Source organism: Equus caballus, chromosome 11 (assembly GCF_041296265.1).
Source record: "Equus caballus isolate H_3958 breed thoroughbred chromosome 11, TB-T2T, whole genome shotgun sequence".
NCBI lineage: Eukaryota > Metazoa > Chordata > Mammalia > Perissodactyla > Equidae > Equus > Equus caballus.
The window spans coordinates 47292480-47306923 of NC_091694.1; the positions used below are offsets into that span (position 1 = coordinate 47292480).

General features: G+C 48.2%; 1 protein-coding gene across 2 annotated transcripts in view; it reads right to left on the minus strand.

Moving 5' to 3' along the window:
* Window positions 1-1124: 1124 nt before the first annotated feature.
* Window positions 1125-14444, minus strand: part of TRPV3 (transient receptor potential cation channel subfamily V member 3) — a 33994-nt gene continuing 20674 nt past the window's right edge. Inside the window, exons 10-18 of one of the 2 annotated variants that reach the window (XM_070226440.1) lie at window positions 14244-14402; window positions 13920-14021; window positions 12774-12847; window positions 10514-10620; window positions 8769-8831; window positions 7212-7486; window positions 5971-6083; window positions 4775-4854; window positions 1125-4519 (exon numbers count right to left, since the gene is read on the minus strand). In XM_070226440.1, the coding sequence (XP_070082541.1) occupies window positions 4422-4519; window positions 4775-4854; window positions 5971-6083; window positions 7212-7486; window positions 8769-8831; window positions 10514-10620; window positions 12774-12847; window positions 13920-14021; window positions 14244-14402 (1071 nt within the window). In that variant the 3' untranslated portion in view covers window positions 1125-4421. Of the gene's footprint in view, window positions 4520-4774; window positions 4855-5970; window positions 6084-7211; window positions 7487-8764; window positions 8832-10513; window positions 10680-12773; window positions 12848-13919; window positions 14022-14243; window positions 14403-14444 lie in introns of both variants that reach the window. The other variant, XM_023653271.2, reaches the window with a different exon arrangement.

A 14444-nucleotide genomic window follows, 5' to 3' on the forward strand; every position in this document is an offset into this window, starting at 1 on the left:
GCCCAGGAAAAAGTACTGTGACCTTTGTTATTCCATCGCTCTCCAAGTCTCAATTTCCCCACCTATTTAATGGGATGTAATACTCATCAAACCTACAAAACTGTGTTATTAAAATAAAAAATATGAATAAAAGAGCTTTATAAATAGGGAATCATACAATCTCAAAAGCTGAAAAAATTGCAAAATACCTTTTGGAAGGTAATTTTTCACAGTATCAAGAGCCGTAAAAATGTTCACACCCATTGACCCAGGCATCCCACTCCGGGAATATATCCTATAACAAGAGTTTCCACCCTATTTCTATCAGTCTACTCAAAATGTTCCCATGGATGGCACATTCCTAGATTATAGGTTGAAGCCTATTTGAGCTAGGATGTAGACTACATACAATTCCCATTTCTTTGCCACTCAGGAAGACATATCCCAGAGAAGGATGTTATTCTGGGAATCGTTTGAATTAAGTAAATAACTCATGAAATGTAGCATATCACTTATTAGTAAATTGCAAGTTCTGAAACCCATCAAGACACAGCAGTGTCTTGGCATACAAGCTGAGAACTACCATGAAATAACTCAAAAGAAGGAAAAAATGCATATACATTTGAGTTGGGCCAACAGGCAACAACAATAGTAATAATATGAGCCCTTTTATTTCCATTCCCTCACTGCCTCCTCACAAAGGTCCTGTGAGGTAGACGGGAGGGATCCATACTTTCTGGTCTCCAGCAGGAGTCATGGTTTTATATCCATGCAAAATAAGTTGAGAGTCACTGGGGCATGCTGGATAGAGCGCTGTTCAGTGGTCATATGGCCTGAACCGCTAACATTTCTGGCTGTGATTCCTTGAGCACGTCACTTCAACTCCCTGAGCCTGTTTCTACTCAAACTGCTTCCAGCATCGTTGAGTGGTTCAAATGGGGTACTGGACACGAACGCACTTTGAAACGTAAATACTGTACAAAAGTGACGTGTCTTAGCATGCTGGCTCTGTCCCTGGGCAGGGACCAATAATAATGCTTCAGGTCCAAGAAGTGACCTTCCCTTTATCCACTCATGTTAAGCAATGCTCTAGGATATCTAGTTGGTCTTCATATTGGCATACCTAAGACAAGGATACAACATGATCACAAGGCAAAATAAATATTTATTAGAAATCATAAAAGCATTTCTTCAATGACACTAAAACACTCTTACTCTATTTATGACTTCTTTCTTAAACATAAAGTTTCATACACACACACTGAGAACAAGCAAGTAAATTAGAATTTACAGGAATCAGGCACATTCAATGAGCACAAGGTAACAATTCTGTGTTTGGGACCAAGATCACAGTAAAAACATGTAAATCAATGCAGAAATCAAGTATGGCTTACAGGCCTGGATGACGGCCCATCTACCTGGGCCCTGCCCAGGGCAAAAGGGCACAGTTCACCAGGCCTTGAGGAAGGAAAGGAACATCAATAATACAGGGCTCTCTTGGGCAGGCGCCTTCTAAGAGCCTAATGACTTCACAGTACAACCTCGCACACGTTCTCTCACATCCCTGAGAGGAAGGTGAGACCATTTTTATTCCAAAAAGATACATCACATAATGTTTAGAATGATGGATTCTTCCTGAGGCAGAGTTTAACTAAAGGAAAATTTCCAGCCAAAGCCATTATCTGAGCATGAGAGATTCCATCCCAGGAAAATGTCTTCCCTTAAATTACTGAAATGTGAATCACGGAGTTTTAATATGTCCTGATACACTCATGGATCCAGTGTGTGTGTGTGTAGTTTTGTGCACACCTGTGTGCACACTTGAGTTTTAAACCTGTCATAGGGAATCACAGGGACAACGTAGACTGCCAACATGAATCATTTAAGCAAAAGTCCCTAGAACCCTGACACATGCCAACCACAAAGGCAGATTCAAATTTACTGAAAACCGTACTAAAAAAAAAAAAAAAAATCGGTGCAGAGGGATATCTGTGGTCCAGGAATCAGAACATTCCAGCTTCAACAGCTCTGATATGACTTCCTGCATGACTCTGAACAAGTCCACTTTCCTTTCTGAGCTTTAGTCTCCAGTAATAGAGTAAGGGAACCAGTCCTTTTAAACCAATGCTCTTTGACTCATTGCCTCCCTTTGCCTTTGTAAACCTACCGAGGCTCAGACCATCTAGGCTGAAAGCCTTTTGGGGATGAATATCCAGTACAGACAATGGTCCTGCCAACAAATTCCATCTAGATCCACAGAGAGCAGCTCTCCATATGTGTGAGAAGACAAAGATGCCTTCACTGATTTCTATTTGCCTAACGTCCAAGCTTTTGTTCAAGAGGGAAATGGACAGACATATGGCTTGATCCATTCACATCCCAAGTCAACACAATTCTGGAATTCCCAGCTCCATAGTGTAGAGCATGGCACCATGGATCCAAATGGCTGCCCTTCAAACCAGGACATCTGTTCTGGATATATGCAAGTAGGTAACTCCAGATACAGGATGCTGATCTCCAGGCTAAAAGGACCTTCAAGTTCATCTAATTGTGGGCTTTAACAACATCTCTAATAAGTGCTCAACTAGCTTCTGCTTTAACATCTCCAATATCTGGAGCACTTGCTGGACTGAATTGAACCAAAATCTTTCTCCTTGAATTTCCAACTTTTGGCACTAGTTCTGCCCATCTGTAACACATCTGCTCCTCCTGCCTCCATGACAATCCCCACTCCCAAAATCTTCCCTTCTCCAGAAGACATGCCTAGACCCTACCTCCCCTGCTCACACCTGAGCTTGGTCTGACCACTACAGCTCAGAGCACTGCCGGCTCCCTGGGTCAGTGGAGGGAGCAGGGGCTGCTGCAGACTGCGCAGCTCTTAGGCTGCATCCTCGGCCCGCCCATCTCCCCGTGACCTGGCCCATCAGAGGCACAAAGGCCAAGTTTCTACCTATCCAGGTAAGCTGGTGCACAGAGTGACCCAGAGCAGAGGAACGGACCCAGAGTGGATTGTTTGGCCTACCTTCCTCAGTTTGCCTCAACTCAGATTAAATAGCCAATTGCCAAGCTGTCTAAAGGCCAAATTTATTTTTGTGCCACTTAAAATTAAAATTCATGGTTAACATCTTTATAATTCCACCTAAAACTCCCCACATGATTCCTTTTACCAGATAACCAAGGCAGAGCGGATTTTCTGGTTATTTAGGCTCCAGAAATCTGGAACATTTCTTCCATCTGCTCTTCACCTCTGCCCCCAACTGACTCTCTGTAATTTCAGGGGGAGAAAATCAGAGGGAAAGGACCTAAAATAAGCCCCATGTCTTGGCACATGCTCCTTTCTCACATGCCTTCTCCTCAGCTTCAAAATTCACAGTCTACAAAAATATTTAATACAAGAGCATTTCAGGTATTTTGTTAAATTCCTCCAATAAGAAATACTGATGTATAACAGTAACCTCTGAGATTTAAGACCATATAAATAGAGCAGCTACTATTTCTGTGTCAGATGAAGCTATCATCTGAGCTTGGAGGCAGGCACGATTGCAGGGCCAGGACGAGGAAAAGAGCCAAGCTCTTTCACCCAGATCCAGCAGCCCAGGCAGGCCCTGCCCGGCATGTCTCATGTGGACTTTTGTGTGTGTAAAGAAAAGCTTTTTGTCCTTGCTCTGGCCACCCCGAGGCCAAGTATACAATACTTACATCCAGCCCCAATTCCCAAAATCTATTTCTCAGTTTTTAAAATCACATACTTCGTCTGAAGCAATTTTCATCCAAAACTGAAATGTCTTTCCTCTATTGAAAATAAAAACCCTATGTTAATAATTCTACTAAAAACGTCTCTCAGTTTGAGACAGCTTGAGCCTTGGGGTGCCAAGGGTGCTCATTCCAAGGGTGGTTTGTTCCCTGAAGGTTCCGGAAGGGCATTTCCATAGCTCGCTCTCCTCCTCCCCCAGGATATCCGGCTCAGCCCCCCGTATGAGCTGGGACACGATCAGGAGTTCCCTAATTCAGGAGACCCAGACACAGTGGAGGAGACAGTGCAATGTGTGCGCTGGGACTGGGGGCTGTCAAGGAGATGTTGGCAGGAAGAAAGACTCCTCTCCCTGCTCCTCAGGCCGCCACCCCTTCCCTGCCACCCCTCTCTCCCGGCCAAGCTGACCTGCAGTTGGTGAACCCAGGCACTTCACCCAGGACTTTGGGGACTCCCAAGCTCGGGACTGCTGGCCATGGGTTTACACAAACTTTTTGCTGAGTGACAAAATCAAGGGTATTTCCCACTCGGACAAACTGACAACTGCCTCTCAGTTCAGCCACCGCTCAGCATGAGGGTGCTTTCCACTCCTGGGCAGGCAGAGCCAGGCTCGTCACTCTGCAAAGCCCTCAGCACGGAGTCCAGGACCCAGCCTGCAGCCAGACGCTCACACCAGCTCTGGGTTCTGCTTCTACACTGAAGTTTCCGGAAATTCTTCTATTTCGTCAAATGCATTGAGGGTGGTTTTGCTGTTGCTCCTGGAAGAATCTTGGATTTTGTTGAAATCATCTTTAAAAAACAAAACACTATTTTAAAAATACAGCACTCTGCAAGGTGTGCTTCCAGCTCCTCATGCACCCCCTGATTTTTAGAAGTTATTCCAACTAAGGTGATAAAATGTCAGAGCTGGAAGGGACCTGAGAACCAATTTAATTCAAACCTCTCATTTCACAAATGGGGAAAATCAGGGCCCTGTGACTTGGTTGGCCCAAGGTTCCATGGTCAGACAGGGGTGGGTGCCACCCTCCCTGACAGCATCGGTACCTGTCCGTCGCCCGGGCCCTGGATCCTCATTGAGGAAGGAAACGTGTGTTTTCCACTCGGTCCACTTCACCTCGTTGATCCTGCCAGTGTGATAATCATTCTCACTACTTCCCAACTGCACCTCATTAAATGCAGACAAGTAGCACAGAGTTCGGGGTGTCCCAGGAGCTCCCCTTCTGTCCCTCCCAGGGATCAGGAGCACTCCTGCCCCACATGTCATGTCAGCATTGTTAGGGTGTGAAACCTGCCCAAGCCCCCACCGTGTGGGACCCAGAAGCTCAGAAAGCTGTAAAGGGGACGTCTTCAGACAGCAGTGGCTGTGCCTGACTGGTGAGAGGGAGCCCACAGGCAAGGAGGGAAGGGAGGAGAGGAGAGCCTGGGCTGAGAAGACGTGGGGGTGTGAGGATTAAATTCCTGGAATTTAGCTAGGGTTAAGCTTACACGAAGGCAAGGTGGTTAGGGTTCAAACTCCTGAAGAGTGGGCAGCGTCTAAGGTGCTAGATTGCAACTGGAGATGATGGTCTGGCCCAAGTTGACATTCAGAGAACATCTCTAGCGTGACAGTGTCAAAATTAAAGATATTTATCAAGGTAACAATTTGTAGTCAGAAATGATGGTTTCTGGGGGGGTGAGAATTTCCGTTAGAGAAGTGGGTTAAGGTAAGATTATACACAAAGAAGATAGTCTGCACAGTCAGGCAATCAGACGGGGGCAGAAAGAGGTGGACTTATCAGAAGGGATGGCCATGGCATGTGCAAGTACTTTTTAAAAATCAAAAACCTTGATATCTTTCAAAAGTAGCTGTCTCACTTTCCATTTGCCAGGGACAAGATGTGCCTCGGGTCTGCTGGTGTCACGTGAACCCACATAGGGTAGACAGAAGGACTAAGAGTGCCAGGCTGGCAGATCTCTTCTGAACCAGACACCGGGCAAGGAGAGGCCGTGGAGGCACCTCCGAAGGGACGGAGAGGAAGTGCTGCGGGCAGAGTCGCCCTTCCTCTCCCCTCTGAGGCTGGGGAAGCCTTGTCCCAGGGCCAGCAGCCCCGTAAGAGCAAATTCCAGCTTCTGAGGAGGCCAGAGCAGATGGTAGCCATAGTTTGGCAACCAAGTGGCAGCACTGTCTCTCTCACATTCACCAACTCGCCCCTCTTTACCCACCCAAAGACAGCCACCAAAGGGCCCTTCCTGTTTCTTACCGCAAACACAGTCGGAAATCTTCCTCTGCCACCTTACACAGCTCTCCCATCTGGAACCTGCTCCTCAGCCATTCTGGCAACATTTTCTCAAACTCCAAGATCGTCCTGGCTCTCTGGGGACACAAACGAGCCTAAGAACATTGCTGAGGAGCCCGCCCAGGAGCACAGCTCCACATGAGTGGGCATGTCCCTGCACAGATACACACAGACATACACACACATTCACGCTTGCACACAAGTGTGCATGCACACACACACGTACATGCACACACACCACCAAACAGCCTGCTCCACCCCCACTGGGTGCTAAATGCACAGATCCTGAGGGTTTGGCTAATCTACAGAATTCAAAAATGAAAAACTGGTAAGTTTGGGAAAGGTGTCCAAATTGCTTTAAACATGACATAGACAATGTTTCTGGAAGTCCAGGAGCTTCCTAATTGAAAAAGGTGGGTTCCTGGGATCCCACAGTGAAGGGAGGTTCAGACATCATGTGGTCCCCCCACCATCCCAGGCTTGGAATCCCCTCGGCTGTTTTCCTGGCGATAATTTGTCTAATCTATCCTGAATATTACCAACAGCACAATTAAGAAGGCCCTAATAATTAGAAATTTCCTTGTGTCGAACCAAAGCCTTTCTCCCTGTCGATGCCCCATATACCTCAGCTCTGCCTTCTGAGGCCACAGGGGGAAGCTGCTCCCTCTTTCACAAATAGCTCTGTAAATATCTGAGGGAACTCTCATCTTCTTCAACCCTGGTTTCAATACCATTTCTTGTGAGGCACAGTTTCCAGTCCTCCCCCAAGCCTGGTCACCACCTCTGGGCCATCCTGTGGGTTAGTGTCCTCAGTGTATAAGGCCCACAGTGAGGGAGGAGTGCTATGGCCAGAATGGAGGAGAGCAGAATTGTCACCTCCGTTGTCCTATATCCTATACTCCTCTTAATTCAACCTAAGGTTACACTTCAACATCCACATATCACACCATTGACTCTGAGCAGAGTGTACCCATAAGCCTGTGTTCCTCTCACACATGCTACTGTCCAGCCACACTGCCTAGACCCTATACTCAAAGAACTAAGACTAAGCCTTCCTCAAACCTGGCCAAGCACAGAGAGCTATGCAGATTCCCAGGCGCCATCCCAGATCCACCAGCGCAGATATATACCACATGCTGTGCTATACCGTGTGCTGAACTGAGTCCCCATGGAGGCCCCTGTACCAGGGTCTCTGCCAGGCTCACCTGTAAGCGCCAGATGCGCTCACTCTCCTTGGAGATGTTCTCCACGGTCTCTCCCATGAGGGCAATGAGCATGTTGAGGAGGAGGACAAAGGTGAGGATGACGTAGGTGATGAGCAGGAACAGAAAGAGGATGGGGTACTTGGAGTTCTGCTGGATGTTCAGGTCGCCCAGGCCTATGGTGAGCTTGAAGAGCTCCAGCACCGCGTCGCTGAAGCTGCCGTAGGAGCTGCAGTTCTTATTGTCCTTGGAACACTTCTCGATCAGCGACGCCAGGGCTGGGAGGACACAACGGGGTGTGCTCTGCAGCCCTTCCGCCTGCTTAATTACCCGACAAATTTGTGCATACTTGACCATACACCCATGCCCACACACATACACACTGCAGGCCTGCTGCCTCCTGCTCCCTGGCCATTCAAATTCCATCTCCAGCCTCAGCTGCTCCAGAAGCCTCACCAGGCTGGTTCTCTGCCTTGACCTCCTGCAGAAAGCCCTTCCTGCCTAACAAAGAACTTTCCCTTCTCTAGCTTCCTCTAGCCTACCATTCAGCCCTTGATCACTCACAGCCTCTTAGAGTTACTAATTATGATCTAGGTGTGTGCCTAGCTCCCCAGCCAGGCTTTGAGCTCCTGACCGCCTGTAACCTGGGTCATCTCCCCCAAGGCTGGGAGGTCCTGAGTCTCCTCCTAATGCTCTGTAGTGAGATCCCCTGGCCAATGCCTGGAGCTCTTTCTTCTCTTCTTTCCAACACACCACAATAGTGGCTCGTTGTTGAACGAAGGAATGCTCAAATCAATGAGTAAATGGATGGACGAATAAACAAGCAAGTGAAGGAGCAAATAAATAAGCAAATTGTGACCCAGCAAAGGTAACAGACAGATGGGAACAGTTACCAACTTCAAATGCCAATGATCTCTGAAAAGAAAAACACAACTGGCCTGGGAAAATAAAACCATGTCTCTCTATGTGGAGGTTAGAAATGACACCAGGCTGTGCTGTTCCCTCTGTCGTAAATGGAGAGGTTTTAAGAAGGGGCTCCATCTCCAGTCCCCAGCAGACCAGAGGCTCTCACAGATACATCTGAAGCAAACTGAGTGAGTAACGTGATGTAGAGGGCCAAAGGGGGTTACCTTGATGCATTACTTTACTCTATGTTTCAAAGAGCACCAACCAAATTTCTGCAAACTTTAGTTTCCCCATCTGTAAAATGGAGCCAAAACACCCGCCCAGCCCATCTCAGGTTGTGAGGGCCACATAAGATGATGGATGGGAACGTGGGAGGCACAACCCGCAGAGTGGATGGACAAGAGCAACAGGGCTGGTTCAAATCCTGGAGTCTCTAAGCCTCAGTTCCCTTATGATCAGGGACGATGATTCCCCTTGATGGAGATAGGAGAGACATAAAAAGATGAGGATTGGAAAATGCTAAGCACACCAGGTGCTCCACTGGTGGCCGATATATCTGTTGCCGAGGCTGCCATGTGCTTTGTCATTTTGATTTCTGTATAAAGTGCTTTACCAAATGTGGGTGTTGTCATTATTTATAAATCAATTACCTACTCCAAATCCAAGTAAGAACACGATATATACAAACAAGAACTTCAGAACATCGTGCAAAATGACCTACAAAGAAAGAAACATGATTCAAGGGTAAGGTTTGAGCACATATTCACCATATGCTGATCTTGCTGCTTCGCGCCCTCTCCCAGGCCCCCACCCTGCCCATGCCTTCACCCAGCCATTCTCCCTTTCCTCAGCCAAGTCCTCCTGATGCTCCACAGCTCAGCTCCGGGCGCCACCTCCTCCAAGAAGCCTGCCCCTCACCCCACCCCACCCCACCCCACCCCTGCCCCCAAAACATGTCTCTGTGCCTGCTGATCCACCCTGTACACAAGCTCCTTTCTTCACAGAGTCTCACATCTGGAATCCTCCCACTTCCTGGGCCAGTGGTGTGCGGGAGCAAGCTCAAATCAGCTCACAAAAGCTGACTGCTCCATTTTCATAAATTTTGTGAGCTGGTTATTAAACACAGCCATTATAAAAAATTAAATTATATAAACTTATGATAAATTATATTGAAAACAAAGGGGATTATTCAAAAATATCACTTCTCAGTAATTTTACAGTTATCTATGCTCTTCAGGTTATTTACACCTATCATGGCCACATGGTGGAAATACAATCTAATGGTGTGTTGCTGTGCGTCTTTTCCCAACTCTGTGTTCAAGGACATCATGTTGGTAGCTGGAAGTCGGCCATAGTGGGAGTATTTACACTAAGGAAATTAGTAAATACTACAATCCAGAGATCAACTCATTGTTTTGTTGATCGTCTAGACTAGCTGTAAGACAGCGATGGAGAAAATGTTAAGGCAGATGAAACTTAAAATATGTCCCACTTGTAGCTGTTACGTTGTGAATAGCATAAAATAGTCTTCTAGTATTTGAAAACTATTATGCAATTCTGCAAATAAGTGGCTCATGTCACTGACAAACAAGTGAAGATCCAAGTTCACATCTCATTCCTTAAAAGAAAGAAAAATATCAACGAACATTTATGTTGGAACAACACTCGTTTGTCAATCACAACTGTTGGCTGGAAAGAGATACAAGATTCAACAAAAATCAACATATTATTCTGCTAGACTCAACTAACTCTGTGGAATCTACAATAAAAAGCATTCTATATTTTACAGGCCGGCCCGGTGGTGCAGCGGTTAAGTTTGCACATTCCACTTCAGTGGCCTGGGGTCCACCAGTTCAGATCCTGGGTGTGGACCTACGCACCACTTATCAAGCCATCCTGTGGTAGGCGTCCCACAAAATGTAGAAGAAGTTGGGCACGGATGTTAGCTCAGGGCCAGTCTTCCTCAGCAAAAAGAAGAGGACTGGGAGCAGAGTTAGCTCAGGGCTAATCTTCCTCACACACACACACACAAAAAGCATTGTACATTTTATTATTATTTGTAAATTGTGTGCTACTCATCCTTTATGTGGTAAAATTTATAAGAGCTGGTTGCTAACTGTTTACCAACACACCCCTGCCAGGGGGAGAGAACATTCCTTCACAAAGCGTACCCCTCCCCAGCACCCAGTAAGCCCCTGCATTTTGAGGTCTGGACACTTAAAGCCTCACCAAAAGCAAAGGGAGACAGTGATGTCTAGGATAAACAGCAGTGGCCTGTCCCTTGGGAAAGCCCCTTTTGCTCACCAGACCTCAGCTTCCTTATCAGAAAAAGGGACATTCTCTGAGGGACCCCTCCCCTCAAACCTGCTCATCTCTGACACTCAGCAGCCCCAACACACCTTCTGGATCATGACGCTGTACATGCCCATGGACTGGAATCCCCGCGTGTAGTAGAGCATGTTCGCCCAGCCCAGGGCCATGGCCAGTACCAGGCAGGCGAGGTACTCTTTGTAGGCAAACAAGTACAAGAAGACAGACAGTATCACAAGCACAGCTTGGACAAAACTGTTCAGGAGACACAGGAGACAGGGCCTTACTTACTCCTCCTCAGTATCAGGGCAGATAGTCAAATCCCCCAGCCTCCCTTAAACCCTGAACAGTCACCCTGGCGGCTGATGCTGACGAGACGGATGAGGCTGCTCCAGACCCGCTCGACCACGTCTAAAATCCAGCCTTGTAGACTGCATCGCCTGAGGCGAGTCCAGGCCAGTGGTGGGCTGCCTGCAGCTGTCAGAGACTTTTTAAAAATACAGGTCCCCAGGGTCCCAGGAGATCCTGGTTCAGAAGGCCGGGGGCCATGTATTTTCTAAGTCACCCATGTGATTTCTGATTCCCACATAGATTGGAGAGCCACTGGAGTAAACGGAGGATGCAGTGAATGAATGCGTTTTTAACCAAAATGACAAAAGCTGTCAACATGAATACTTATAAGCCAATCATAACAAAAGTCCCCCAAAACTTACTATTTTTATCTTTTAAAAAAGTACGATATATGCTAAATGAAAGAAGCCAGTCACAAAAAGACAAATACTGTATGACTCTGCTTACACACAATACCTAGAGTAGCCAAATTCATGGAGACAGAAAGTAGATCGGGGGCCACCAGGGCTGGGCGGAGGGGAAGAGTGACATGTTTGGTGGGTACAGTTTCAGGTTTGTAAGATGAGGAGTTCCAGAGATTGGGTGCACAGCAATGCGAATGTACTGCACAGCACTGATCAGTACCCTTAAAGGTGGTAACCCTTTTGTGTACTTTACTAGAATTTAAAAAATATTACGTACAACATATGCCAAACAAGATCAAAATCTACTCCTAAACAGTATGTGCTCCATCAGCTACGCAGACATCTGGATAAAAACGCTCTCTTGCCTATAACATCAGGCAGTCTCCATGATTATGAAATCTCTAACTAGTAAAAGTTAGGACACAAGCAACCTTGTTCTTCTCATGCAGTGAAAAGCAAATGTCTGGGTGATCGATGCATTTGGGACTAAAGCAGGGAAGGACGTCTACACCTTCCTCCACACTAACAGAACAAGTAAGAAGCAGGAGAGCAGGATGATGCACTGGGGCCTTTTGTCTGCGCTAAGGCCAACGGCTGTAGAAATGGATTTCTCTCTGGAATTGCCATACTTTCTCAAGGTGACAGACTCACACGTGGCTTGCATCACAGGGCAGTGCTGCACCTGGCCTATCCATTCCCGGTGGTATCTGGGCGCCCCACCTGCGCATGGGGATGAAGAACTTGGTTCGTGCCTCTGGAAGGCAGGTACATACTCAATAAAACACCTAGGTATTTGGAAGTGTGAGGCCAAGATTCAAAGTCCTGTAGACTGTCTCCCAAATACCCAGAAGAGGGACTTTGGTGGGGTCTACAGGGCTACAGAGCCCTCCATTCTTCATCCCACGTGATAGATTCTGTTCCATCCACACAGCAGCAATGAAGAATCAGCCTCTGTTCACTTAGAGACAGGCCACAAAAGCCTCTGATGTCAGTTGCACATGACTTCATTCAGAGAGGCTGCTGAGCTGGGCTTGCTGGCTAGGGCCTATGGAGCTACTCTGCACTGGCGTGGGGAGAAGATGACCCGGAGGCTGGGCTGGCTTCCACATGACCGAAGTTCCTCATGACTGTCAGTGACTCCCCACTCTGGGCCTGGGTTTTCATGCCTACACATGAGACTCAATGGTTTCTCAAGCACCTTCCAGCCTGATCTTCCACGGTCCAAGATGGCAACTTCGAGACCCCACAAAACCAGGAGGAACTGGCCTGGAACTCTTCACAAAGCAGTACACAGCACTGCCCAGCCTCTTCATGCCCACTCCGTGCCGCCTGCCACCTGGGGCTCTGTGGCAGGCCAGAGTCAGCCATCACCGCAACCAGATGGTGGGCACTGTCTTGGGGCTTTCTGGATCCCTCCATGGACATCTATGTGCCTTTCTTACTAGAAGGGAGAGAGGAGGTCCCGGCCATATGACCACGGCAGGACTGGAACAAGGTAACATGGCAGAGTGGCTGTTCTAGAGGGACACAGCAGCCATCATACAGGATTTCAGCCCTGCCTGTGAAGTGGTGACAAAGGGACAGACCTACTTACAAGACAAAGTGAAACCAGGCATCCGAGAGGATGGACTGCAGGTCTGAGGGTCTCAGCAGGAAGATCGCGATGCCCTAAGGCCAGCAAAGAAAGAAAAGCTACACCCTCTTCATGCTTCTCGCTGGAGGATCTGAAGAAGGGCTGTTTCCCCAGGGCTGAGACTCAGTGAGAGGGGAGTGTGTGAAGGCCCAGCCAGAGCCCAGATGAGGGATACAGCAGGGGACCTGTGCCTGGGGGACAGAGGTAACCCCAGGGTGAAAGTAGATGTGCCCCCACATCTTCCTACATCTCTCTCTCTCATCCTCACCCCAGAATCTGCCAAGCAGCACAGCCACACAGCTACTTGCCATTCTCCAAATCTGGCCGAGCTTTCCAGCCTCAGAGCCTCTGTTCATGCTGTTCCCATGCCCTCCCTGTACTGACCTTCTCCCCAGTGTCCTCATGCCCAGTCCTCCCCTACCAGAGTAAGTGCCATCTCTGCCTTCAAGCCTTCCGTGACTCCTCCTGTCCCCAGAAAAAAGTCATCTCCCTTCCGCTGAGCACTGGTCTGAACCCAGCATAGGGCCCTTTTCACAGCCTGTCTTAAAGTCTAGACGTTTGAGTCCATCTGAAATCCCCAACCAGTCTGTGAGCTCAAACTCCCTCCATCCCTCTCACCTCGCCCAGGGCCCCACATATAGTAGGTGCTGATTCATTGGTTGGATGGATGGATGGATCTACTGATTGTTCGAGCAATCGATTGATTGATCAACAAATGGAAAGCTGGTTGGATGAAGGATGGAAGGACAGTGGGTAAGGATGAGTGGGTATTTGAATGCATGAATGAGTGGCTGGGTTGATGAGAGGACAGGTGATTGATTGGGTGGATGGAGGGGAGAGGAAGATGGGTCACTGAGTGGCTGGGAGGGTAGATAAATGGCAGATAGATGGACAGATGGATGGAGGGGTAGAGAGATGAAGTAGGAAGGACAGCCCTATTTATTTATTTATTCCCATCTTATAACTAAGAAATCTAAAGCTTAGAAGGGAAATGGCTCCCCAAGGCCCCCCTGCAGTAATGGCAGAGCGGGGCGGGATGGAAGCCAGGCCCGCTATCACCCTGCCTGCCTCGCAGGGCAGTCGGGAAGGGCTGAGTGGCCCACTCACCTCTTTCACAGAAATGCACATGGCCCAGATGAGCACGAACATCCTTCCTAAGAGCTGCAGCCACCCCATCTTGTGCGTCAGGGCCAAGGGGTGTGGGAGGGCCTGGGGAGGAAGAGAGAGGAGTGGATGGTGCAGGATGGGGAGTGCCAGCCCTGGAGGGACCACGCGCGTAACATGCCTAATGGTGAAGGGTGATAGCTGGGAACTCCATGCAAATCTCTTGGCTGGGCCTCAGTTTCCCCGTCTGCACATGGGACTGCTCTAAGCTCCTGCAGCTCCGACCACCTCGTGCCCCTCCCCAACCCCAGCAAGGAGCCCCCGTACCTCCTCCTCCCGGGGGCGGTAGTAAGAGACGAGAGTCAGGGTGATGTTGTAGAAGAAATAAAAGCAGAAGGACAAGAAGAACATGTACTTGGCAAACTTCTTCCACTTCATGTGCAGCAGTGTGTGCAGGGGCTCCAGGGTCAGCATCTCATGCCGGTTCTGGGGGTAGGAGACCACCAGTCACCATGGGGTTGGGGGAGG